This window comes from Stigmatopora nigra, chromosome 12 (genome assembly GCF_051989575.1).
Source record: "Stigmatopora nigra isolate UIUO_SnigA chromosome 12, RoL_Snig_1.1, whole genome shotgun sequence".
Classification (NCBI taxonomy): Eukaryota; Metazoa; Chordata; class Actinopteri; order Syngnathiformes; family Syngnathidae; genus Stigmatopora; species Stigmatopora nigra.
This window is the reverse complement of record NC_135519.1, coordinates 10,708,807-10,736,029: the sequence shown is the minus strand read 5'-3', so window position 1 is coordinate 10,736,029 and position 27,223 is coordinate 10,708,807. Positions and strand designations below refer to the sequence as shown.

The 27,223-nt window shown below is 39.9% G+C and overlaps 2 protein-coding genes across 6 annotated transcripts in view; one reads left to right on the top strand and one right to left on the bottom strand.

The window, feature by feature from the left end:
* Positions 1 to 536: 536 nt before the first annotated feature.
* On the bottom strand, positions 537 to 26,833 carry ptpn20 (protein tyrosine phosphatase non-receptor type 20). 2 transcript variants are annotated; one of them, XM_077730311.1, is made up of 47 exons: positions 26,264 to 26,833; positions 24,272 to 24,426; positions 24,003 to 24,166; positions 23,317 to 23,382; positions 22,708 to 22,887; positions 22,555 to 22,624; positions 21,973 to 22,053; positions 21,661 to 21,748; positions 21,376 to 21,529; positions 21,099 to 21,170; positions 20,132 to 20,306; positions 19,537 to 19,672; positions 19,320 to 19,458; positions 19,091 to 19,243; positions 18,830 to 19,015; positions 18,549 to 18,711; positions 18,224 to 18,476; positions 18,056 to 18,129; positions 17,461 to 17,538; positions 17,251 to 17,358; positions 17,075 to 17,191; positions 16,778 to 16,986; positions 16,361 to 16,462; positions 16,154 to 16,247; positions 15,806 to 15,891; positions 15,385 to 15,538; positions 14,167 to 14,378; positions 13,689 to 13,787; positions 13,108 to 13,622; positions 11,910 to 12,675; positions 11,211 to 11,381; positions 10,964 to 11,138; positions 10,320 to 10,530; positions 10,191 to 10,228; positions 9,880 to 9,966; positions 9,183 to 9,244; positions 8,637 to 8,798; positions 8,287 to 8,536; positions 8,119 to 8,213; positions 7,571 to 7,653; positions 6,127 to 6,293; positions 5,435 to 5,583; positions 5,248 to 5,338; positions 3,475 to 3,809; positions 2,845 to 3,060; positions 2,393 to 2,455; positions 537 to 2,314 (listed from the first exon to the last, which is right to left on the bottom strand). In XM_077730311.1, exons 2-47 carry the CDS (start codon positions 24,393 to 24,395, stop codon positions 2,204 to 2,206), a joined length of 7,284 nt encoding a protein of 2,427 aa, XP_077586437.1. In that variant the 5' UTR covers positions 24,396 to 24,426; positions 26,264 to 26,833; the 3' UTR covers positions 537 to 2,203. The 2 variants fall into 2 exon arrangements, with proteins under 2 accessions (XP_077586437.1, XP_077586438.1); XM_077730312.1 differs by lacking the exons at positions 23,317 to 23,382; positions 24,003 to 24,166; positions 24,272 to 24,426; positions 26,264 to 26,833 and having other exon boundaries at positions 21,661 to 21,722; positions 22,708 to 22,784.
* mapk8a (mitogen-activated protein kinase 8a) overlaps positions 26,390 to 27,223 on the top strand; it is a 13,978-nt gene continuing 13,144 nt past the window's right edge. For 2 of the 4 annotated variants that reach the window (XM_077730315.1, XM_077730316.1), the window contains exon 1: positions 26,390 to 26,774. In XM_077730315.1, coding sequence (XP_077586441.1) covers positions 26,712 to 26,774 — 63 coding nt within the window. In that variant the 5' untranslated portion in view covers positions 26,390 to 26,711. The remainder of the gene's footprint in view (positions 26,775 to 27,223) is intronic. The other 2 variants (XM_077730314.1, XM_077730318.1) reach the window with 2 other exon arrangements.

The window sequence follows — 27,223 nt, the reverse complement described above, 5'->3', positions numbered from 1 at the left end:
AATAAATTATTAGGATTGAACAAGTAGTGACCAAAAAAACACTGATAGACTATATTACAGTTTATTCATGATTTACAGTGCATTTATTAGTCGGTATTAACCAATTATTATCTCTGTGAGTACACAGGTTTTAAATTTTTGCCTGTCTTGTTTGCTGGGAATTGAATAAAAGCGCATTGGATGTATACATGAACAGAAAAGTGAAGGAGCCGCTCTTCTCCTTGGAGATCCCCCCCCCACCCCCTCACTCCTTCAATGTCAGATTCATGTGTATGCGGAGCGTGCAATGTATTTCCATGCTGTCACAAAGCCCTCTGTGAGTGCGTCTTATTTGCCCTGCAGTAAAAGCTGAGAGGGAAGGCTGTAGTAAAAATGGAGTGGTGTTCAGTGGAATTAGATTTAGGGCCTCCTCTCATCTTCTGTGTGTGTGTGTGTGTGTGTGTGTGTGTGTGTGTGTGTGTGTGTGCATGCCTGTTGCTCCTTTTGGGCTGAGTTATGTCGTGTAGTAGTGTCAGAGGGCCTTCCAAACACACAAGCACGTTTCAGAATGGCCTTTAATAAGAGAAGTTCTTCCAACCAGGGATTACAAGTGATAAGATATCCATGGGTAGCATAATTATGCAGCAGTGCAATTAACGATTATAACATTTCAAGCTGATGCTTAAGCGCCTTTCTTTCTGCGCAGTGCACGATACTTTTTCTTCACAGACGGAAACACCAATGTGCTCTTGAAGGTTCTCGAAAGGAGAGAACACATTAAGCAGCGTCGAGGGAGAAGCATTCACATTACATAGAGTGATGGCTCTCGAGCCGCCACATGCACCAAATCCAACCCCCATCCCACCCCTTGGAGAGTATTGCTTTGCTTCGTTACATTCCACATGGTTTTCAAGTCAAGTCCTTTGAGAGTGTGCATGCACTATAAGAGCTGGTGTGCGTGTATGTGCTTGAATGTGTGGTCTCTTTCACACAGAGATCCTGTAATATTGCCTTCATACAACGAACGGCAATGACCCTTGCTTTTGCGTTTGCACACAACACAGCAAAACGTTGCCAGGGTTTGCGTTTTCAACCAATAATGCCCCTCACGCAACTGTGCCGTTTCTAAGTAACGAGTACACCGAAAAGGTGAGAAAATGCAATCAATTCTACAAGGAAAAGTGGATGAAAATACCAAGACTTATAGGCCGTTGTGTGTATGTGTGCGTGTGTACATTATGAGTATTATCGCAGCTACAAGCATTCAAAAGTCGAGTACAAACCAGCAGCTAGTATATTTTACTGCACTGTACATTGTGTATACCTCTTTTTTTTGTTCAGTTTTCTTTTAAACTGACTATTTGTTAAAATAATCAGTGAGTAAAGATAGAGGCTGTTGTCACAAATTCAAACAAACAAAAAACAAATATCACATTTTGTGTTAATGGGTATTAAAGCCTTTAGCAAAGAGTGAATTGAAAATGTATAAATGTATTCAAACATGTTATGTTGCTATTTGCCAGGGGTTTTAGGTATAATTATTAGTTTGTTTTCATACAAAATAGGGAAGTATACACAGTGACGCAGTGACTTGCACTAAACCTTAGGTAATATATCATTGTCTTGCCTGTGATTTGGAGCAAGCAAACATTCACATTAAATTAAAAAAAAAGAAAAAAAACTGCACATTCAGTCCAAGGTTTTGCGAGTGCTCTCAGACATTGTCGTCATTCTTTCGGCCCGTTTGCGTGTTGTGACTGATGCAGCTAAGGATAGATAGATTCCAAGGCACTTGATTCTTTTCATTGCTTTAGGTGACTTACAGAATTAATAGTGTTGTCTTTTTTTCCTCTCTCCTTCTAGGGTACAAATGCACTTAATGAAATAAAAACTCACATTCATCAAGTTATTAGTTAATAAACTTTGGTAAGATGATTTCGTGTGAACTTACTCCTGTTCCTACCAGAGAAAAGACTTTTAGACTATTATGATGACAATTTGCAAATGAAATACTATGTAGAGACTTACACAAATTGAATGTAATTATAGAGACATAAGGCAAATCTCTAAGCCTGAAAAAAAAATGCACAAATTCTCTTAAGCGATCTAGGTTAAACACAAGTGCATTTTTCCTGCGTACAACTAGACAGTACACAGTATGAAAACAAACAAGAGTTCAAAAAGAAGGTGTTGCCAGTGCATGTGGTCCCGCAAATGAAAACATTCAAACTATTTTGTGGTCTTGGGGACTTTCGGGTTGCCACCGGGTGCCATGGAGCTGTAAAATGCCCTGTAAAACCTCCAACCAGACTTTGTAGCAAAAGAGGTACTGCTCCTGAAACCAACAGAGAGAAAAAAAAGAAGCTGCATTGATTTAAAGTTTCAACATTGAGCCACCGCTGTTAGGGCTGACCTTGGTCTGAATCATCCCATGCCGCTGAAGTCTCATTTCCTTTACAATGTTGCTGACATCAATCTGAGGACAAGAAGATGGATGCTTCATGCGTGGATTTGACTATTATTCGTTACAAGAAGTCGACTGATACAATGGAGAAAAAAATACAGCCAATTGTCATTGTTTAAAGCCGATATGCAGTAGTACCTCTACTTTCGAATACTTCTACATATGAAATTTACAGGTTACAAATCCCTTTGATAGGCAAATTACTGTTCCAATACACAAAAAGAACATCCAAGTTATAAAACCTGCCCCCCCAAAATTGATTTTTTTGGTTCGACTATCATCTCATTTTCTTAACCAATTTATCCTCATTAAGGTCGTTGCTGGATCCAATCCCCTGAATGACTGAGTGAAAAAAAATTCAACATGACAATGCAACTATCGGAGGAGCCATTGTTACTCACAGGCAAATCCCTTTCGATGAGGCTGAGGATAATATCCGTGCAGATGAGAACGCCTGAGCGTCCGATCCCAGCGCTGCAATGGACTGTGACTGGTCCATGGTGGTGAACAGAACGCAGGTAGCGGATGAAGCGAACCAGTTGCTCAGAGTCGTGCGGAACGCCGTGATCGGGCCAGTGCGTGAACTTCAGATGATGGACGATGTGGCTGTCTGCTGTCTGGAATGATCACAATCCAATTAAGTTTTTATTAGGGTTGGGAAGTCCCCAGTTTAATCACGTGATTGGGAAAATTGCGTCATTTTCAGAGCATCAGAATCAGGTCAAAGGGTGTTTATGTTAAAATGGATTGGACGTCTATTGGCGTTAACAGCAGTGAAACACGATCCTTGAATTTGGTGTCTGTCAATGAGAATGAAGGAATGAATTAATGGTTACGAAATTAATTTCCAGAGCCCCAAATTGATCTTAAGTTCCATTAACAGTCCTGCTTTACCAAATGTTTCAACGCCATGACAGTCAGTTTTGATTAGGTTTTGTCATGTGAAAATTCGGCCTTATTATGGAAAATGAATTGATAGATGAAAGATGGTATCATCAAATTTAAAGATACCACCGTACAAGATCGCTCACCTCGGTTTCCACCATCCGGATGACTTTAATGTGGAAATACTCCAAACACTGTTGGTTCTCCAGGTAGATGTGATATTTGCCCGTGTCCAGGGGCTCTTTGGGATTTCCAGGCCAGTACTTGTGACATTTCACCCTCCCTCGTTCTACTTCTTGAGTCATCATGGCAATCACGTCTGATTTGTTTTCCCAGATCATCTGCCAAAACGTAGCCACCGTGGAGGGTAGCGGCCCTTGGCAGGAGATGTAGGACAGCGCCTCACCTCCCGCTTGCATTCGGATATAGCTGGCATTGATGTAATCGCACTCGGCTGCGACTGTGACGCGAGTGTCGTCGTCTACGGGGGGAAAAAAAGCAGGAAAGACAACCAGGGTGAGTCCGCAGTGCATCACTAAGTGTTTTCCGAATGGGGAAAAAAAATAAGTCTCCCGCGACAGATGCCTAATAGTTTGCTCGGTTCTTTGGTTATGTTTTGCCAAGATTTGTGCAATAACAAAATAAAGCCGTGTAAACAACGTTGGGGTCTTTTTACGAAAAGTAGACTTGTTGATGATGAGGGGGGGACTAGTAATTGAGGCCAAATATTTACCAAGAAAGTCCCCCACCTACTTGGAATTAATGCAAAATGGATTTTTAAATGCAGGGAATGTATTGGATGAGTAAATAACTGGCTGTTTTCACAACCTGCTTTCCAAGAGGGCATATAGTGAGGGTCAGTCGTATTCCGTTGAGGCTCACTACCTTTGTCAGCATGCTTGTTCATCTCTGACCCCCTTTAGCCACCCCTGAAAAGAAACCACCTCTGGAGGCTATAAAGTAAATGGGCTCTGTGTTTGTTTTAAAATGGATGGACAGGGGTGATTTGCTTCCTCCTGATTCGGAACAAATGCAGGTCAACATATATGATTATAACATGGAGCCATTGGTTTTTGTGTGTCCATGACATTCATTCTAGTGTAAAAATTCTATCATACATGCATCAGGGGGCCTTGTTTTTCTGGCAATTGATTGGCAAAGCATTCTGATAAGTGAGAAAAAACATTTATGTGATAGTTTGTAATCATAAATAACTTGAAAAATTGTTTTCTGCATTTGTTTTGGATAACTCCGGGTAAATGGAATCATTGTCGGGAGTGTTGAAAATGAAAACATATTGGAGTGTTTAATATGGTGTATAGGTGAAAATAATTTATATAGCCGTAAAAAACATAGCCGTATATATAACCATGTAAAAAAAAAACCTCTTTAAAGATGGTTTTAAACATGAAATATCCATTTCACGCTCTTTAATATAATTTAAACTTTTTAAAACTGATCTTCAAATGTATTGGAAATGTATTTGACAAGGCAAAAAAACAACAACATAACAAACAGACAAGGAACTGGAAATATGAAATTTTATATGGACGGAAGTAGGATTTAATATATACTATAGCGCCAAGTAGTACCTTTAAGGAATACCTACAAAGTTGATATATCAACTTCCTTGCTTTTCTTCCCAGTCGTTAGTTCATGTGTTGTCTTACAATGACTTTTTAGCTGAGAAGTGCATAATTAGAATGGCAGGACATAATGTCTGGTGTCTGTTTGCCCTTGAAACTACTCCATTTATTAAGAAGAGAAAAAAACAGTGACCTACATCTCTTAGTAATTAAAAGATGTTTTGCTAATGTTCTTGGATGACATGGAAGACAAGTGTCCTACAATTCTAATTAGGTTGTGGTGCTTAAAGCAAATGGTGAAATCTATTTTATGTTCGATGGCAAATGACTCACAGGGCAGGATGTCTCGGTAGCGATTTTTGTCTCTGTTCTCAGGAGCTTTTCCTGCCACACAGTCATCTGTAGGTTTTAGGTGCTCCAGAGCCTGAAATCACATTAATGTGTTAAAATATGTCAACACACATGTAATGTCTTTTTGAGCAATATACTTGTATGCCGGAGAACGTTTACTAAAACCCACCATGAATTCTTTGACCAGTTCTTGCTGGTCTAGTTGATGCTGCAGAATCTGGATGATGGTTTTTACCCTGGAGCCTGAAAACTGGCTGCTTCTGGATGGGCTAATGAGGGCTAAATTGGACAGTTCTTCCTCTGATACTATGGGCGGGCCTGGTCAACAAATAAAATACAGACAATTTGTGAACCATTTATATATACATAATTTGAATATTGCAAAATATCTGTAAGCAAAATTAATATAACAATTGGATGTCAAATGGGCATCAGTTAAAAACCCCTCTTCAATAAGAATTGAATACAAAACATTTAGCAAAGTTATAATCATAAAGCTTGCAATTGGATGGCAACAAATTCAGGGTGGTGTCAGCCTGCTGTCGGCTGGTAGGCTTCAGCACCCCTAAATCTTGTGAGGACGAGGGTTATGGGCTCAGATAATGAATGAATGAACAATCATAATGCATGCATGAAAGGGTTAACATAAAATATAGATTCATTCATTCTGAAATCATGCGAGTAAACCACTACATCATCGGGCAGCTCAAAATAATAATTCTATCTGTTCAGTTAATTCTTTCTGCACCACTGACAATGATAGACGTCCATCATGTGCCTCATTTCATCCTACAGTAAATTTAACAAGTACTACTAGATGTCCAATTTCCTTATTTTTGTGCTTAGTGAAAGAATAAACACCTGTGTCTGCAACAGTGGTTTGGCAGGCAGTGGCATCAAACACCTCTTCTTCTTCTTCTTCTTCTTCTTCTTCTTCTTCTTCTTCTTCTTCGCTGCTCCATCCGACTGACTCTGCTTTCTGGATGCCTTTGCACGGCCCATCCAACAGTTTGGTCACAGTGTGTTTCCTGGGGGAGTCAGGGGGCAGGGGGTGAGACCACACCATTTTTACTCTTCGGACCAGTTGAGATCATGCAAGGTTGAGCTTCCTGTCCCTGCGACTTTTCCACCTAAAATACAGTATACAACACCATGCTAAAATATCTATAATTCATCATTTTCTTTTTCTTTTAGAGGCTTACTGACTGACTGGCAGTGCAGCTCGACAATAGTGTTCTTCTGACGAGTTACTAATTAGTTCTACGCTAAGTGCTGCATTAGACTTATTGTGTTTGTCATTAGTTTCAATTAATTTGGTTTATCTCTCAGCATTGCATTGGTATACTGTAAGTATATTACAATGTGCTTGGCCCAAATGTGGTGTATTTTTTATTTTATTTTCTACACTCTACTACCTCCCTGTGGTGAATGAGTGAGCTCCAACACAGCAAAACACAAAAGGCCTGATTCTCGCCCTGAAGGAGCGGCATGAACATTTGTTGTTTCTTTTTTTTCATTTATAATTGCCGTCTCAAATGTAGGTGCATAACTGTCCACAACCTTGACGAGAAGCTACCGTCAGAGTGAAAGGCGCCCTGGAGAACAGATTTTCCACTCCTGTAAATGTTTTGGAAATTCCGGAAACAGAAATAATTGTTGCATACTTATCTGCCGTCTTTAGCAAAGCAACTTTGGAGCTTCCTACAATTTAAATGCTGACATGGAGCCAATTTCCTTTAAGCAAACTCATATTAACTCGGAATTTTCTTACAATTCGTTACTTTCCAGCTTGTGGAGACACTTGCCTGGTGCTGGTCTCTTCTAGATCAGACTGAAGTTTAATGCAGATCTAGTTGTTTGCTTTCTTACAATTATTACAGTGATAGATTTCATGCTTTTAACTCAGTAAGAGTCTTGTTTGTCTTCAATAATTCCTTCACTACAAACTTCATTTTGCACTTGTGAAGCTCTGTCAAATGTTCCATACTGATAACCACCATCCCTAACAACAACACTTTAAAAAGAATCCAGTCTCCACTACCTTAGCATCCTTTCACACACACATACACACACACACACACACACACACACACACACACACACATTGCAAGACTTAACATGCAGCTGAGTGCCTTTTGTTTATAATCTAGCAAATCAGACTTGAATGGTAAAGTGGTTAAACTACAACAATAAAAACAGGGTGTGTATTTTTGCCATATTTTTCATATTGACCATGACTCAAAAGTAAATTGCAGAATTCAAATGAACTTGAAAAAATGGGTAGAGGAGGTTTGTAAGTTACTACCTGTCAGAAGCTCCATGTAACATTTCAGTAACATTCAGTGATGGACAGCAAGCTTGATGAGAAGGAGTACTGTCACAGCTCTCCTAGAACAAGGATAGTATTAGTTTAAAAATAAAAACATTGGTGGAAATTGAAATCTGTTGTTATATCAAAATAAACATGTGAGGAAAAACTGCTTCCCTTGTTTGATACTAGCAAATCATATGAGACTTCAACTCTCTGGGAATCTTATGGATGAGCATTTGTTTTAATTGTACTACATATTAATATCATAGAAAATCGTCCAAAGATTAAAAAAAATCATCTAAATGTTCAATATCACAGACTGGGAGAACTGCACGTTTTATTTTACCTTGCAACACAATTAACTCTAAACAAATTTTTATGGTGTCAGTATTGCTAAGAGGCCCAATCTGTAAATATTACGACGATTAAAAATGTTAAAGTCAGCATTAAATGACTTCCCATTAGGCTTTTTCAAATGAGAGAATCCTAACAGCATCACAAAAACAAATTTATGTCTAAATTGTATGCTTCCACTGCATTACCTGATTAATTGGTGTTTCATCCAATACCACAGTTAGTTGTCGTGGAGGAGGGGGTGGCATAGTGACTAAAACACCCGATTCATTAAACACGCACTCTGCGGTGAAGAAAAACAGCCATAACTATGCATTTTATAGAATTAAACATATCTTGACTGAACCAAATCCTACCAGGGACAAACTCCAATGGTTTGTTCCTCATAGCGTCAGGAGAGGAGGAGGCATCCGAAGTAGTAACTGGAGCTGGCTGCTCTTCCAGGACTACCTCGGCACCCGCGGCCATGTTAGGTGGTGTAGGTGATTCCGAATAGGACAGCGGCAGGATGTCTCTGCAGATAGTGAGCTGCACTGTGCCTTCAGCTTTACGTAGGATATCCACTACCTTACTGTGGCTCAGTCCCGACACAATGACACCATTCACCTGTGTAGAAAAGTCAGGATCTATGGTTTGACCACAACTATGCAGGATATATTTTTCTAATTAAGAAAAGAGGAAAGCTTAGAGTAATTGGTAATGTTACCTCGAGAAGAATATCTCCCACTCTAAGTCTGCCATCCAGCTCAGCTGCTCCACCAGAACAGATTTCTCTCACTCTGAGCATGCTGCCATTGGTGCCCCCAACCAGAGCAAAGCCCAGGCCGCCTCCTTCTGGTTTGGTAAATTCGACTTGCATGATGCAACTCTGAGGGGACAACAATGCCTATGTTGATGTAGAAATTCAACTTTTTCGTAATATCCATTCTTTTTGTGTAGATATTTTCTGACTATAATGGGCTAAAAGCAATGTGTCTGCATAGCAGATCAACAAGACTCTACATTACACACATGTGACCCCGTTATACAGAAGAAGAATAACAAAAAATGTCAAAATCAGGCTCAATATTAAAACCTTTATCTGTCCTCAACCAATTAGTCGATGGAGAATCTATTGTCCCAGTAGATGACCTTAAAAGGCTCTTATGGAAAATAATTCTGGCATCTGAGCCAGGAGTCCCCTCTTGGCCATCTTGGGAGAAATACAAATACTGACATCTTCAAGTCTTACAACAAGAAAAAAACTACTTACATCTTGTTGTTCGGCAACAGACAGACATCTGAAAGTGCTACCAGTTCTACTGACAATTTCAACTGCAAGAAAAACAACATCAACAAATTAGATATGAATCAGCAGGAATTGTAAGCAAAGAACTTGCACACAAAAAAACAATTCCGTCCATTTGATCCGAGCTCATTAACATCCAAAGTTCACCACCTCACACGCCCGAAAAAAAAAATTCCTCGATGATATTTAACCACTCATTGGTTTGGACCAGCGAAATAACAAAAAAAAAAAAGAGCCACACAAGAAGAAAACAAGACATACCTATCTGTCTGTCAGCCAATTTGAATGTGTTGATGGCAATGCACCTTTTCTATGACAGGTGGACAAGACAAGGTCTTTTCATAAGGACACTGTCCTCCTACTGGTGTGGCCTCCGTTACTAAGCAACGGAATCACCTGCACTATAGACCACCATAGACCAGCAATGCTGATAGACAGAACGTGGGCTTGCTGGGAGATTAATAATTAGTAAGCTTTTGGCCCCCACTGGTGTATTGGACTGCAAAGCTGTTAGCAACTACCTCAGTGAAACACACACGCATGGACACACACACACACCACACTGGCAATACTGCTCTGCCAAACAAAGGCCGTGTAAAGATATAGAAACTTGACAATGGAAAGATATAGTAGGATGAAACTAATATGGATATTATCTCACCATCTTCTGGAGGTGATTCTTCACCAGGAGAGACGGGCTCTTCAAAACGAGCAAAGAACTTCCTGTCCTTTTTCCAGTCAAATAGACCTAAAAAAAAAAGTGCAGAAACAAAGCTCATTCAACTATAAGCTCAGTCTGAACCAAATAATTTTTATTATAATTCAATGATCATTAAGTCTATGCAGTGTATGCAGTTTCCCAGCATCTGATCTTGTAAAGTAAATGTTTAAAAATAAACAAATTTTCATTTGCCCTCAGGCAAACTGAAGTGGAATGGAATCATCTCATACATTTTTGAACAGATTTCTCACCATTCCATTTAGCCTTGGGTGTCACTGGCTGGTCATCTCTTAGATACAAGAAAAAAATAAAATTTGTCAGTTTTCTGTCTGTCTTCTTTTTTTTTTATACTTCTAGTTGGTCAAGACGCAAGAACATACCTCAGGATTTTAAGTTTGACTTTACGCGGGGCGATCTCGCAAGCTTTGACAGCATCATCAAGGGTCATCCCCAAAGTGCACCTCCCGCAGATGTAGAGGATCTTATCATTGGGTAGGACGCTGCCTTCTTCGCTCGCTGGGGAGCCTGGCACAACTTCTAGACAATAAATGCCTTGCCATCTGCTTCCAATGCCACCGGTTAGCTTAATGCCTTGAGAAAAATAAATTCAAATACAGATTAGTTAAAGGTTTGAGACCGTGAAGTGCAACATCTGGATTTGTGAATTTAATTTATAGCCACGAATTATTGCGTATTTGTACTTTGTCTGTTCCCACTACTAGTGTCAGTTCTTTATGTACAGAACCAAACACTGCAAAGAATACATGGCTTATGCAAATATAATACTGAGGAGAACCATGGCTTGCTGAGTTAGTGCTTTGCAGTTAATAAGGAACGCTGAGCAGAAGAGAAACTCGTCTAGGAATTCTTAAACTTAGGAATCTAAATTAATGCATTTGGAGTATAAGAAGAGGCTAATATGTATTAACAGTGTGACTTCATTGTAGTGTCACCAGACCAAATAGCTACACCGTCAATCTAATACTTGGAGTAGAAAAGAGTGAAGAACCATTGGTAGTCCTACCAAGCTGTCCTGAAGCTGTCTTGTAGAGGACAATATCAGGCAAGCTGTCACAAGAAGGCGGTGCCACCAGATTGGTAACAGCCCTGCCCAGAGTCATACTAAGTCTCCTGGGTGATGACCTGAGAATTGTCATGGCAACTTCATCTGCCACATTGGTAACATCATGTCCATTTACCTGGAGATTGTTTGTATAATACAAAATAATCAACTTAGTGACTGGTGCACCTTGAAACATGCAAATATTTACCGTGATAAGTCTATCTCCAGCTCGGAGGCGTCCGTCTGCCTTGGCTGGGTTGTCCAGTACTTCCTGTATGTAGTAGCAGTTGTCAAGTTTGCTTCGAGCGATGGTGAAGCCAAAGCTTCCGCTCCTGGACTTTGTCAGGAGGACGGTCAACTCAAACTCTTTTACCAATCCCTGCAAAGCCCCCCAAAAATACCCCAAAATCTGTTTTGTGGAGTTGGATCGAAAAGTACCGTATTTATAAGATGCACTTTTTTTTCATAGTTTGGCTGGGCCTGCAATTTATGTCCTTTATTTTGTTTTCACTCTGACCGTCAACAGCTTACTATGCAGTTTTTTTCACACTGCAGATATCCAAAAATCTGTTGATATATTACATAAAAAGGTGCTTATTTTGACTTTTGTTCCGTATCTGCTACTTGAATGTATATATACTTGAACGTAAAAATATAACATATATATATATATATATTTTTTTTTTTTAATTTCACTGTACATTCTTTGGCTATAGACTTATGCATGAATATTTTTTCCTGCTCATTGTGCATTTTTTGGCTAGTGCGACATACTCAGGTGTGACTTATACTTTGAAAAATCCGGTCAAAAAATTCTTCAAAGCACGGATAGGATTCCATAATTAGTTCTTTCTTGAAACATTGTTTTAAATCTGACAGACTATGAGAGATCAGGAATCAAACTGACCTTTCTCCTACTCTCTTCTTCGTCCTCTTCTTCTTCATCATCATCATCCTCCGCATCCTTACAGTCCCTTCCTTTCTTTTCTGGCTCTTCTCTCTGCTGTGTAAGGCTCTGGGAAGCTGCAGGTAATGTGGGTGGAAAGGTGGGAGTGGGTGTGTTGACGCAAGGAGGTGTTGAGGAGATTATCTGTGTTGTGATAGGCCCAGACTGTGGAGAAGAATTTGGAGAGAGCCCTGCTGCAGGGTGACTGTTCTTAGGAAGGGCTTTGCATAGCAGTGGAAATGAATGTCCCTGGTGGATTGGGTGATGCTTCGCTTTGGATGGCTGCGTTGTGAGTGGTTGAGACGGGTGTGCCAGGCTACAAGTAGTCAGGGTGTCAGATGAGAGGTTAAGAGGTGATATGGGAGGATTTGGGTTCTGTGAGGTGAAACTAGACAACGTGTTAGAGTTTTGAGAAAAACTACATGCATTGTCAGAAGCCTGAGAGAAAGAAGTTGGAGTTTGAGAGAAACTAAATGAAGTGTTGGAGGTTTGCAAGAGACGAGGTTGTATGTTTGAGGTTTGACAGAAACTGGACAAAGTGGTTGGGGTTTGCGAGCTCGGGTTTGTGATGTTTGATAGCGACGTTTGAGTGGCCTGATTGGATTGGAAACTTGCTTGAGGTTCCAGCGTAGAACTGATGGTCAGATACTCCTCATCTGCCATGATAGTCAATCCATTCCCAACCAGGCAGTAGGTCACGCTTCCATCTGCCTCCTCTCGAACGCCACTGCAAAGCAAACATAATTAGTTTCACCTTCTGAAAAAACACCAAATCCACGTTCGCTACCCTTTCCTACCACTGTGCTAAACTTTTTGTCCATTGTATAAATCAAAAGTCAACTTCATTAGTGGGATGGAAATTTTCAACTGAAACTTGAGACCAGATTGGTGAAAAAAACATCCCATCATTTAGTTCAAAGGAAAACTTGGATCCTAATTTATGTCTTAATGGAATTGGTTTGGCGTTGGTTTAAGACTATCAACAAGAGAAAGCATTTCTACACTTTTGTGAATCGAAAACTCAGATAACTATGAATAAATGGTACGTTATCCTTCTACGCCTTACTACTCAATCACCCAACATAATCCACTTCCAAGAACTTAGCCCTACAAACTGTTACAAAAATATCACAGGAAAACCATGCAATGTGGCTTGTACCTGGTATACATGGAGGTTGAAGAAGCCTTCGGGAAGACATCATATATAGCCGGAGAACTTGTTGCGACCTCCACTTGTTCATCCTCGTTTACCTTCTTTATTTCTACTTCTAGTTGTTCTTCAGTTTTTTTCACAGTCAACTGCGACTCTTGATCAGCTGGTCGAAAGCAGACCGGAGGCGAGACGGGAGACGTCGGAGAAGCCGGCGAGGCTGGAGAGATTGGTGTCGCTGGGGATGTGGGAGAGCTGGGAATAGGAGGGGACTGTGCTCGGGGTGAAGATTGAGGTATCTCTTCACCTTGCACCTCACTTTCATGCCCCCCGTCAAAAATACTTGGGGCTGTGATAGGTTCTGCCCTTTTATCAACGGTGTCAGTCAGTTCCTCGTGCAGGCTACGGACGGTGCTCTGAGCGGCTAAATTGACATCACATTGATCATTAAGAAAGTGGCTGTAGTCGTCTCCTAGACGGATGTCCAGAGACCGAGATCGTATCTCCCTGGTAGGTGCAGGACTCTAACACAAAAAGCCAAAGTCATATTTAAACATTTGGGCCAAAAACTTTAGGATATGTTTACTCACCAGCGTGTTGTCAACAACATCATACAGCACGTTTGGACCAGGTCGACAGATCAAGAGATGAACTTCAGAAGGGGCACCCCGTAACAGGAATAAGACCCTCTAAGATACCAGATATAAACAGTAGTTGACAATGGACTTCATGACCTGAGATGTACGCCAATGTTTGTGTGGCGGTAACACCTTGGCAGAACACACTGTGACACAAACAGCTTGCTATTTTGGTTAGCCTTAGATTAAAGGATTAGAGAACCAAAAATGTAGCTTATCTGAAGTCCTATTCAGAGTTTTTTTAATCACAGTCTGACTAGGCAACTTCTTTTCTGCTGACATATATGAGGAACACCAAAAATCATAACCAGAAGCACCAATAGAATCGATATTATGTATTATTTTAGTGGTTAGATGTGTCAAAACTTGAGAAACAGACGACAAAAATGTTAAACACTAAAGAAGAAATATAAAATCAAGTTCAACAAACCTGGTAGGAAAGGTCCTTAACAGGTTCTTTGTTGACGGACAGAATGATGTCCCCTTCTCGTAAGAGACCACTCTCGTGGGCCGGCTGACCAGGGAACAGACGCTTGATGCGGACCACGCTACCACGGTCTTGCCCCGAGTTGTAATGGGAAATGTTAAAACTGAAGCCTAGACCTGACAAACTCTTCTTCAGGATCACTTCATGTGTATTTTCTAGGAGAATAGTTGGGAGAATTCATTGAGCATGTGATTTTTTTGTCATCCAGGTTCTAACAAATCAAAAGTTTATAGACTCAATCACGCAAAAGTCTTAGGAAACCCAAAATATTGTTGTTTTCATGAGAAAATAGACATTTATAAAGTAAAACTACTAATATTGACCCTTTAAGGGACACTGGTCATGACAGTAAATATCTATTAAAAAGATGTCATTAACTGAACTTTTTCATTGTCTGCATAGATTACAGAATATCTGTTGTTGAAGTTAGTAAACAAGGGATATTGATATTGATATTGAAAACACATTAAATTTAACATGCATCCTATTCAGGATCATACATGGAGTGGGGGTGACGGAGTAATAGGTCTTAGGGGGTCAGAAATCTAAATAGACGTGTTCAAATACTTATTTGCAGCCGAATCAAACAAATACATTTAAAGAAAAACACACTGTAATTTCTTAATTTGTCTTTTTTAAATGATCTCTCTCACAATGACAATTTCAGTTGCCTCCATGTTTTCTAAGTGGGAAAACTTCCACTAAAGGGTGATTAAATGCTTATTGAACTGACTGTGTAAGTAATAAAATAATTAGTAAGAAAAAGATTATTAGCTGTGCGTGAAATGGTTAAATCTACTGCTAAAATTAGCTGGAAAAATGTCTGGCATGAATGACAGAAAGGCAGCTAAGATATGCCGCTAATCAACCGTGACCCTAAGCACGAAAGAATATGCAGGTATCGATGGATAAAGCACATTGTTAGAGTAATGCTATGGAGTGATGAAGGCATGTAGGGGCAATAAACTGTCCTTTTAACTCAGACTGTGAAGGGTCTCCAGGGAATAAGGCAATGACAGCCCTGGATGACTCTGACAGGCACCACAATGTAATTGTCAGATGACTCGCAGTAACCACAGGCCAGATTGTGTGTGTGTGTGTGTGTGTGTGTGTGTGTGTGTAATGCTCTTCTTGCTTTCTGTTTGATGAGTACAGACTCACCATCAGTGACAAAATTGTAGTCCTTGGTGCGGCCACTCAAGGTTGTTTCCAAGGAGACTTCAGTCCTAGGGGGCTGGATTGCGGGTGTAAGGGCATAATCAGTTCGGGGTTCCAAGATGACTGTTGGTTCCCTCTCCAGCAGAAGATTCACCACCTATCACATCAGTTTACCGGTTTATGCTTTGTACACCTTTTTCTAGCCTGTTGAGTGACAGGGGTGCTTAGTCCCCTAAGAACAAAAAGTTAAACAGCAACTCTGGCTATCCTTTCCCTTTAGAGAGGGCATTTATTAAAAGGTTTCATTGAAAAATCTGCAATTTAGCAGGGGAGCATATTAATCTTGGTATGTGGTCTTTCAAAATCCAGTACAGTGAAAAAATACATAGTGTGTGTGTAGTTTCACATGTGTATGCGTGCCCACCTCCTCAGTCCGCTTCAGGCACTCAACAGCTTGTTTGTGTGTCACAACCCTCAGGTTAGAGCCGTCAACCTCGAGCAATCTGTCACCTGTCATATGCAAAGGCACCAATCTAATTATCATCATCATCATCATCATTAACAGCAGCAATACATCAGTGTTTGTGTGCATGTGCATTTGTGTATTTGACAGACATGTCACCAAATTTGAGGTGATCCTGTGCAGTGGCGCATGAACCAGCAAAAACATATTGCCCCAGCTCCCAAATTAACCACACTTGCACATGCATGTATATGATCAACAAAATGTAAGCCAAAAATCAAAACATATTGCTTATTATGAAGAAAATACCTATTTGAATGCGTCCATCCTGCTCAGCAGCACCCCCCACTACTAGACTTTTGATGTAGATGCCGCCATATCTAACACTTGTGTTTATTCCTCCCTTTAAAACACAAAAAGCATCATTAACCAGTACTAAACCAAATCCCCATGCAGTAAAAGTCACTTTTCTTTGAGCACTCTAAGTGTTTAAAGAATTTTTTTAAATGTACTCACAGCAACACTAATGCCAAGACTCCCTCCGCTCTTCTTCAGCTGCACTACAAACTTCTCCCCAGTTTTTAGACTTAAAATAGAAGGAGACCTAGAGCACATGTCCTGAGTACACAAAGGAAAAAGATAATAAAAAAACTGAAACTAATAAAATAGGGTTACTGCATTCAGCTTATATACAAACAGAACATTAATTTTAACTAAAGCTGTTGCTAAATGTGGAATTTTCTGCATATTTTCACCATAACAATCAACGGCTGACCATTCCTTATAGTTAATAGTAATTGGTATTCTTAAAAGTGCGATATTCCCCATTACCAAGAACTCATGACTTAAACAAAAAAACATGGCCATTGATAAAAAAATAAAGGTTCCAAACCACTGGTAACAAAGGAAAATATAACACATTGTCTTTCTAACCTGCGGGTCATGTATCCGCACCACAGGTATGTGAAGTTTCCTGTTTTTCTTAGGCGTGGCCATGCTGGAAAGCGAGATGGCATCTTCAAGTTCATCCATGGCTTGTCGGAACTCGGTCCCACTTAGAGTAGTCTGAGAACCGAAGCTCCTTTCTAATGCCAAGCCCAGCGTACTTTGGCACAATGAGTTCTTGCTGTCTTTCAGACACTCTGTTCATGGGAAAAAGAAGACACATTGACAAAAACGCTGACATATTTATGAACACTACATTCTGGGTGTAGTATAGCTTTGTCTTACGTTTGGGCTGGGACACAATCAGCTCCACTTCTTCCGGACTACTCTGTAAAATGGCGGCAGCATCGCTAAATGTCACCCCTTCCAAACTGGTCTTATTTAGGGAAATGAGACGTCCACCTAAGGAAAAAATATTTGATACTGCCTGGTTTGCGTCCAACTCAAGTTTTAAGTCCTACCTGGTTTGATCCGTCCATCTTTGTCCGCAGGTCCGTCTGGCACAATGGAAGCAATAAAAATACCAAGGTCAAGTTTACCTGTATTGTCCTCACCTACAATCACAAAGCCTGCAATAGAAAAAACAGCACACATTGAAAGAAGAAGGCACGTGTCTCTTCTCATGAATATTACATAATAGTTCACAGCTAATTGCTCTATGGAAAACTCACCAAACCCAAGTTTGGGATCTTTCTTGAGGCTTACACAGATGATTTCTCTCTCTGGTGAAGACCGTGTGGGTGTATCAACTGTAAATATTCAACAGAAATAACTTTTTGACAGAATATGATAAAACTTTCTCAATGTAGGCTACTCCTTATACCTAATACATGAAATAAAAACGATTGAATGCTTAAGATGGGGCAAAGAAGAGAGTAGTCAAAGTTGGCATAATTAAAAAACATGGTCAGTTTTGCAGAATTGAAGACTATAAATTGACCGTATACTGTAAATCTGAATGGTTCTTATATACACTGCAATTGAAGGCATGTAGAATTTCAAGGCAACTGTGTGTGTGTTCTAAAAGTTAACATGGCGTCTCGTTTCGAGAGTCAACACTAGCAAAACGTACATGGCTGACATTTACATTTTCTCTATACATCACCAAAAAAAGATAAGGATTAACAACTTCAAAATTATCTCACATGCTACTGCCCTGCCTCTCTGATACAATGTCTGATAAAATGTCTTGGTTGACCTTCTGGTAACCTTCAAGAGGTCATAGACTGCAAAAAAAAAAACATTCAACTTGTTAAAAATCTTCACCTCTTATAGAAGACAGCTCCGAGTCCTTCTGCAGCGAAACACTTGACATCATTCTAGGAATGGATTCTGGTGTGCTTTAAATTAAAAAAAATCAGTGATGAACAAATTACCATTTACGATACAGAGTAAGTGATATTAAAAACGATATTGCCAAACAATATTGAGTACCTCCAGTAGGGACGTTCTTTTAAACCCACTTCCCCAGTTTCTGGAGGCTCTTTACTTAGATCCCTACTCATTTCTCGCCTCATCTCTCTTTGCTGGCGGAGTCTAGCTTCCAACTTGGCGCCTAGGTCCTCGCAAGATTTAGACAGCGGATCCGGCTGACCGGGGGCTAAACCGACGTGGTTTAGCATACCCTCAGAGCAGGAGATCCTCTTCAGGTTCAGGTTAGAACCACCATAAATGGACATGCTTTCATCTGGCCGGGGGACAGAATAAGTGGCGTGACTTTCAGAGCATTTCTTTGTTTTTTAACTTCTCTCTTGTTTACCTGGCATCATAGTGTGATTAAGTTGCCGTGATGTCATCTCACTGTGGAACTTGTGCTGTGCTGAGCAGAGGTTGAGGAGGTATTGTGCTATTTTGGAGCTCTCTGTTATGAAACTGTGCTTTTTACCGCTTGGTCCACCACATTCGATGATGAGTTTACGGCGCTGGGGAAGTGACACAATTTATCTGACATGGTTTGCATCAAATCTTCAAGTATTTTCTATTGCCAAAGTGAAAGAATGCTAAAGAAATAAATCAAACTCAATTTATAGTTTTCTTTACCCCAGTGGAAATGGAGTCTGTTTCACTCCAGAGGAAGCGCCTGATAACGGCCCGTCCCTGATTCTTCGTCTCGTACACGATGATTCCTTTTGCACAGACTCCCAAAACCAATTCACCAATCAGAGGTCTTTTCTCTCTTCCCACGCGATGGAACATAACTCCATACTCAGGAAGTTGCTGTGCAATCTGATCACAAGCAATGTTTAAAGTTAGCCAATAAGACAGGATTAGTGTCAGACCATTGCCTAAATTTGAACACACCTTGAGATACTCTGTTTCTGCCTCTTCTGGTGCCATTGGAGCATGACTTGAATGTAGTCTCGGCAGATCATCTTTTACGTTGGGCAAAGCTAGCTTATCAAGCATTCTCTTTGACACATAGTGCTCTAGCTGGTAGTAACTCTTCCCATACAACTAGGAGAAGACAATATACCGACTTGTGAAACAAGCCAAAATAGAATACTGGAGTTGATCAGGTCAGGTCAAGTACCTCTGGCATGTAATCCCCAAATTCAGCCTGCAGAGCTAAGGCAGCCAGGAACAAGCCCGTCTCCTCATTGCAGTACATGCGATCCTCTAAAATGTCCTTCCGGATCTGCAAGTAATACTGGTGGCGTGTCAGTCTGTGTCTGAAGGAGAAGAAATGGGAAAAACTTGGCACGTAAGAAGCCAATTCTGTGCTACTTCACACTCTAATTAATACTTACAGAACAAAGGCAATATCATCGACATAAAATTTGACTCGTAGGAAGACCACAAAGGAAAGAATTTGCCCTTTTCTCCAACTATCGGGGGCAACTTTGGAGATTTTTGTTTCGTGGTCCAGAAAAAAATATTCATCATCTGCGGAAATGAAAGGAGATGCTTTAATTCAAAGTGAAACTATAATTATACATACAGCTTTTTAATTTTTTTTATCATTCCAGATAATAAAAATCAAATGTAAGGTCATTGTATAGGGAAAACCTGTAAAAACTCTTTAAATGCACTTATAGTATGGTTTATATCTTTTAGTTAATGTCCAGTTGCTTTCCTTTGAACTTTTTGATCAAAACTGCTAAATATGAGCATACAAAAAAATAAAGTTATACATTTTAGAATGCTTTTCCCTCATGAGTGAAATTCCATATACTGTATCACCATTTTATAATTGAAAAGTAAGTATGTAAAGGAGATTTTGAAGTATTTATACTCTATAGCATTACTCTCATTATTATCAATGCTTAATTGTATACTGCATTAAAAAAAAACTTCCAAACGCTAACTATCAATAAAAACATCATATTTCAAGAGGATTCGTACCGTCAAGAAATGCAAGGCCGAAGTAGAAGTGCTCCACTAAGTTAGCGTGAGCCACCACCATGTCAAACACATCCCGCGCACGGGACTTGATATCACAGCGGACCATCACGTATTGTCCGCTTGGCATCACCACAGTTACTTCCCTCTGAGACGAACTCAAGCGCCCCTTCCGCGACTGTGCAAGAAACACACAACATGAACACCATTGGCATCCAACACTAAGGTTAATATTTGCAAATTATAATTAGTCACGTCGCCATGCTGATTTCTTTTACTTGTGATCCATTTTTTTCTAAATATGGAATATATGTGAACCTTTCCACAACTAATATTGGAACACAAGCAGTAGCATTACACGCAAAAATAAAAAGCATACACCAACTTACAGGCACATATTCTTTATCCGCATTGGAAAAACTACTAACATTGGAATGTAGTTTTGATCATTTCCTTCAATGTTTCATCTATGAATTATGATATTCTGTTTGTATACTGGCTCCTGGTGGCCAAGGTTTGGACTCCTTATGAGCACCATAGAGACCATGGAATAATAATAATATATGATAGAATGCATTTTTTTTAATGTCATTATATTTCTTACCATATAAATCTTCTTATTTACATTATTAATGAAAATGTGTATAAATAAGAAAAAAATGTGATCTATTTATCCTATGAAAAATGTTTCAAAATATTTTGTTTGTGCAATAGAACAGATTAATGCTATTTCTAATCAATTTCTGTAATAGCTTTTTTTAAGGAGAAGTTACAGAAAGAATAAAAGTCACAAATCAAAGCACCACCATAAATAGCAAAGAATTAAAGAAAGTAAAAGAAACTTATTGAGCAATGTTGCTAATACTTTGATCTATTCTCTCTAGAAAACCCAAGAAATTTAAAAATATACCTAAATCTCCAATTTTTTGAAAGTGTAAGCATTACATAGATGTTATATATGAATATTTACCACAATAGATCCTGGAAGCTCAAGAACAATTTGCTGCTCATCAGCCATTCGGATAAACTCTGGACCCAAAGACTGGAAAGAAAAATATATTATTTACAACAAACAAAATAACAAATCCATCAGATTTCTCATGTGCTTCTGATATCTCACAATTCAGTATCCGAAATGAATAACACCCATTAACTTTTCCCCACAAGACAACAACAACAACAACTTGAGTTATTTATAAACTATGTCCTAATTAAAGCTTCCTTGGTTGAGGGTTTTATAAGAGTACCTTAGGTTTCCTCTGGTTTAGACTGATGGAAGACTCGCTGAAGGTGATTGAAGGACTTTGAGACCTCCCCGATGTCTTGGGAGAAATGTCATGGTGGAGGGTCCGGCCGAGCCAACTGCAGGTGCTGTCCCTGTGACGAGCCCCTCGTGGGAGCCTAAGCGGGCGCAGAAAAGTTGAACAGACACAAGGTCAGAGCCAATGCAGAAACGCATGCAAGAAAGTCATAGGGTTTAAGGTTTAAATAAAAGAGAAGAAAATGTTGAAACAAAAATATACAGTTCTTGCCTTTCTAAAGACGACTGGTACAAAGGTGTGGGTGAACTTCTTGGACGATGTTTCCAAGATCTCTGGGGTAAACAGCGTGGAAGAACAGCTGTGCATACAGTTTAAGAACACAAAATATGCAGGTAACAATTTGTAGTCTACAGTAATATATGATCAATTCTCCTTTTTGAACAGATTTGGCTATGTGTTAGTATTCCATTCCATATTGATTTGAATCATTACATTGACTGATTTAGCAATGATGCAATCTAATAGATGAAAAAGAAGAACCTATTGATCTCTAAATGTCTTCAGTGAGCAATATAAACATACCTGACTTTGAATCTGAGTCAGTTGAGTATCTTCTCCTTTCTGGACAATTTTCAGTGAAGTCTGCAAACAGCCCTCGCCTTCCTGTGAAGTAGTTTCGATTTGAAGATGATGATGATGATGAGATGAGAATTATGATTTGTAGAAAGGTGAGGCTAAAGCCCCTTTTCGGTATCCGATTACTGTCTCATGCAGGAATCTAATCCCAGACTTGCTTCAGGTTAATTAAGATTTTAATCCTATCCACCTTTTTCTAAAGACTACATTTCTAAAAGAAACATTCACTCACATTTCTGCGATCTTTTTGGAATGTAAATCATCCTTTAATGTGTTTTATATTATATGGACTCATTGGCTGCAATGTTAGGTCTCCATTTGAACTGATAGCATTGAACAATCGGGTATTACTCTTTGGCTTTTCCATTGTCAAGGGTTAGGAGGTCTATAATTGACAATACCTATGTAGCCTAGGTTCAATGATTTTTAATTTAGTGTCTATAATAGTTATCATATTATTCATTAGTTTCCTCCAATTAATTGCATACATGGCATTATTATCTCTTGGTTTAATTCTGGAACACTCACCATGAAGCCTTTCTCTGATCATCTGGCTCCGCCCACTCAGAGGTAAGCTGCTGTCAGAACCGTGGTCCATCTGACAGAAGAGGGTGTACATGTGTAAAATAACAGGCTATACAATGAATCCTCTTCCTATAAGGTCCACGTTTGCAGACTCACCGGTTCACGGAAGACCTCTTCCACCATCTGTCTGATAACGTCGGCCGGTGGAGGCAGACCAGAGGCTTTCTGATGGCACTCGCAGGCTTCCAAGATGGAGCTGACAGTAAGCCTGCGATGGGACATGTCTTCACACATGCTGAGGACTAGGCTGTTGAGATGGTCGCTCAACTGGACTGGCTGAGAGTGGGACAATAGTCAATTAAATACATTGTGTAATGACCTAATGACTTTGTCACCATAAAATTATCGTAAAGTACATCCAGAAAAATTCAAAGTGCTTCACTTGTTTTACATTTGATTTAACAGCATATTGGGCACACGTTTTCATGCTGGAGTTTCATGCCAGAAATCGTATTTTATTTTTTTTCCAAATGTATAAAATTGAAAAGAAGGGCATGCCAGGTGAAAATTCCCTGGGAACTACTCAAGCTAAAAGTCACAACAACTGTCAATAAAAACCTATATTCTGCTTTTAATTCAAATCCAGTCAAAATGTTGTGCGTTGTATGGGGGGCCCCATTTAGTTTGCTGTTGGGAAAAGGCTGAAACGGTGAAAACATTTTAATATTCTTGGGACTGCACTCCATCTAATGCAATTTTGTTTACCTGATTTTGAGGTAGGTGAAAATCAACTGACCAGTAGAGAGTCATACCAAGTGAATACACCAGCATCTGTGAAGCAAATAACAATAATTTGACCTGATTGTCTCTAAGATGTTTTTCTAAATGCCATTTTACCATATTATACTAATGCAAGGGAAAATTAAATTCCAACACAACACATCAAATGGTAGAAGAAGAAAGCAGTGAATCACAAGATACGTTGAACTTGACATCTCTTTTCCAAAAAAGTTATCTGTGTATATTGATTTATGTATTTAAAACACCGCTATGGAGCATTACAATGCATATGATTAAACCCAGAATTATTCATAATATTAATAATAGGTGAAATGGTTGTACATTTTAATAAGTAACACTTTTTAAAGTCAAAAATCCTGCACATATTTTAATGCAACTTCTATTACCACATGCCAATAAATACATTACAAACTCAAAACGTAGATTCTGAAATATTTGTGAATGCCTTGCTTGTGTATTCCTTATGACCAGGGAAGTGGTACCCATGGAGGCTGAAAATATGCTAAGCCACTAGAGGGCATGCTCATTTATCAGTCTAGTGTATGTATAGTTATCATCAAATGGTTTATGTGGGGGGAAAATAACATGATGATTCCTCCAGTGTTTGTCAGCACTGATATGAGGTTTGATGACCATGTGTGTACACTGACCCCCTCTATGGCAGGTTTGGTAGAACTGTTACGGCCCTGCAGCATCTCTGGAGCGGTGAAGGTCGACACATCCTCTGATAGGCCACAGTTCTTAAATGCTAAGCTACCAGTAGCTGACAGCAGCAAGGAGGTGGGGCTTATGATATTGCACATGTTGTTTTGACCTGGGGGAAAATAGCCAACACAATGTTTATCCGAGGGTTAAAGAAGCAATAGTGCAGTCACATGGTCATCCATGTGGAAGTGTACTCATTTAGATGGTGAATTACCTTTATCAGAAGCATCCTCCAAACACACTGCAGTGGCCAGCAGCAGGGCCCAAACCTCCTCCTCCAGCAGAGGCCCCCCTCGGGCCTCCAGGACTTCTGCTAAAGTGACAAATGTGCTGCTCATCCTGCACACATTCCAAGTGTCTCGTCGTCACCTGTGCACACATACAAACACAGCACTCATCCACAATGTCATCTAGGAGAAAAGATAGGCTGCAACTGCTCTTGAGCAGCAGTATCTTATCTGAGTTATCTTTTCCAAGTGAAGGATCACAGTTCAAGTCTCGCTGGTGCCTAAAATTGGATGATTTATGTGCGGTCTATCGCGTGTGGGTCGCAGCTGGGCAGGAGTCTGGCCCAATTCAGTTTGGTTGTGGGGTGGGGTACACCACTGATTCACAAGGCACAACAAACATCATTTATATCTCAGGATAACTTCAATACTTCAGCTTACATCAATGACATGCATTATTGTTTTTGAAATGTGGGTGAAAAAACGTACACGAGCTCCACATAAAACAACAAAACCTTACTGGTGACCAGTTAAGGATGTAGTCCACCTATTGCCCAATGCCAGCTGGACTTGACTCACTAATATATGCAACTCATGAATGTGATATTTATGCCAAAACAAAGCATCTTTGAACTTCTTTCACCCTTATTTAAAACTTCTAAACACTCAAAGTAATATTCATTTTCCCCATCATTGCTTCACATGGTTTCATACATTTACTCCTAACCCTCAAAAAGTCAAGGGGGACCCTGACAGAAAAAAAAACTACTCACCCTTGTCTCTCTCTATTAGTTTAACTGCCCCATGCCATTTCTGCTTGTCCCAAATGCTAAGAGGCTTTCTTGTGACCTCGAGCTGGCTGTGAGTGTGGTGTAGTTGTGTGACATGATCCTGGGGTAGGGTAGCTTGGAAAGCTGCATATTACAGTACAAAATTGTTATCACTGGAATTTAGCATTCCTCAATTGAATAATGATAATAATGGTCTTAAACAAATTCTATCAAATTCAACACAAACAAGGATTAGGTTTTTGTCTTAAATTTCAATGAGTAACGGGAAGAGATCTAAAAAAATGAACATTCTGAAATGTTAGAAACTGCGGTTACCATACCCTTAAACTGTAAGCATGAACAAAGTGAGAATTTCGACCCAGAGGCTTAAATGTAAACTCAAAAATACATCAAGTATTGTTGTCGCAACAATACCGTATACTGAGAATGAACTCATCACACAGCAGGTGAGTTTATGACAATTTATAAGAGTTTGGGGGAAAGTGTGTTCCTCAATAGAACCAACCAGAGTATTTTTTTTCTCCAACCTAATACACCACCCAGCAGGCTTTTTTGATCAGAAAGCCCTGAGCCACAGAGCAGAGATATATATAAATCTGTGCTCTAAATGGTCCAAGGGAAGTGTTAGTACACTCTCATCAATACCACATCAACCCGATTACTTTAGTCCTTATTAAATGCTTACTCATGTCATGTTGTTGGTAAACAATGGCAACAAACCGTGAAAAACTCACAAGATGCTTCCTTGCAGACAGAGAAGACAAAGTCATTTAAGAAGTACATTGAAGATGACAACAATTTAGGCATACAGTGTTGCCGTGTGCCATCACAAAATATGATTGCATGATATTTTTGGGGGGTAGATCATCGATTTTCATGCACTTTACCGGGTTTGATTTTCTATCTCAAAATGCCTACACGGTGGTATATTGATCCCGGCCAACAACTGTATACCATGTTATCGACATTGTTAATCTACTTTACACACGCCTAACATCAACCACACAAATAGAGTTGCTGCTTGTCTGGAAATGGGGACAATCTTGGACATAAGCCCTCTAACTTCCCAGTATTTGTTATCATGTATGACAGACAGGTAGAAAGCACAACATGATATGAACTGGGTGGAAGAGTGTTCAATCTCAAGTGAGCTGTCCACGGTACAAGATCCCTGCTACGCAGGCTTACCTGGTTACAAACGCATCCCAGCAGTATTTTTGTGTGTTTATCTTCAGTGCTTCCACCACCAAGCATCCAAAATAATTCTTCCAATCATCGCCTCACTGCTTCGATATCTCCCCGGGAATAGCGGCTCGTCCTCGGCATGGACACGCAGGCTTGCAGCGGTCATGGAGCCCCTGTTAATTTGCTCATTTAGTGCCTCCTTCAAGATCTGAAACTTTTTTTACCTGTAATTTTCTCTATTATTAGCTCCTCGACGCTAAACACATAATTGGATCAGCCCTCGGGGTTGACGGTGAAAAGTCAGAAGCACCAATAGCGGGAGGCGAGAGATCAGCCACGCCGAGGTAACTAATCCGCCTGACGGCTACGCGGTGCGGTGGATCAGCAGGCGGGAGGTGAGCACTACCGGCGGCCCGGAAAGGACGACGCAGCACCGCCAGAAGCTACCTGCATGCCCGCGTGGTTGCACTCCGGCACGATGCTCATCACACTGCAGACTCTCTTGGAGCAAGGGGTAAGGCAAGCCCGCTCTTACTGCACGAGACTGCACCGGGACATCCAGGTGGCGCTCCTATGCGCCTCTCTGCAGGCCCTGCAGGGGCATGATGCGCAGCAGGCACCGGAGGAACATTCAGGTGGCTGCAGGGAGGATGATTGGACTATCACGTACTGTCCGACTTGCACTATGCAGTTCTATTGCAAAAGCTGTTTTGAAAAATCTGTACCGTCAGAGAAGCACATTTACTGTATGGCACTTGGACTTCAGAGGTGTTGCCAATATTTTGGTTTATATATCGTGACCCTTGCTTGGACTTAGGCAAGAAAAAGGTATATATATATATATATATATATATATATATATATATATATATATATATATATATATATATATATATATATATATATATATATATATATATATATATATATATATATATATATATATATATATATATATATATA

What these genes read in the sequence shown, in the direction of transcription:
- ptpn20 (XM_077730311.1), bottom strand. Translation starts at nt 24,395, where the DNA reads ATGAGCAGCACATTTGTCACTTTAGCAGAAGTCCTGGAGGCCCGAGGG. An exon ending in CCAAACCTGCCATAGAGGGG is followed by an intron (nt 23,383 to 24,002) that starts GTCAGTGTACAC and finishes TTTGCTTCACAG; the next exon opens with ATGCTGGTGTATTCACTTGG. An exon ending in CGGCCTTGCATTTCTTGACG is followed by an intron (nt 19,673 to 20,131) that starts GTACGAATCCTC and finishes TCATTTCCGCAG; the next exon opens with ATGATGAATATTTTTTTCTG.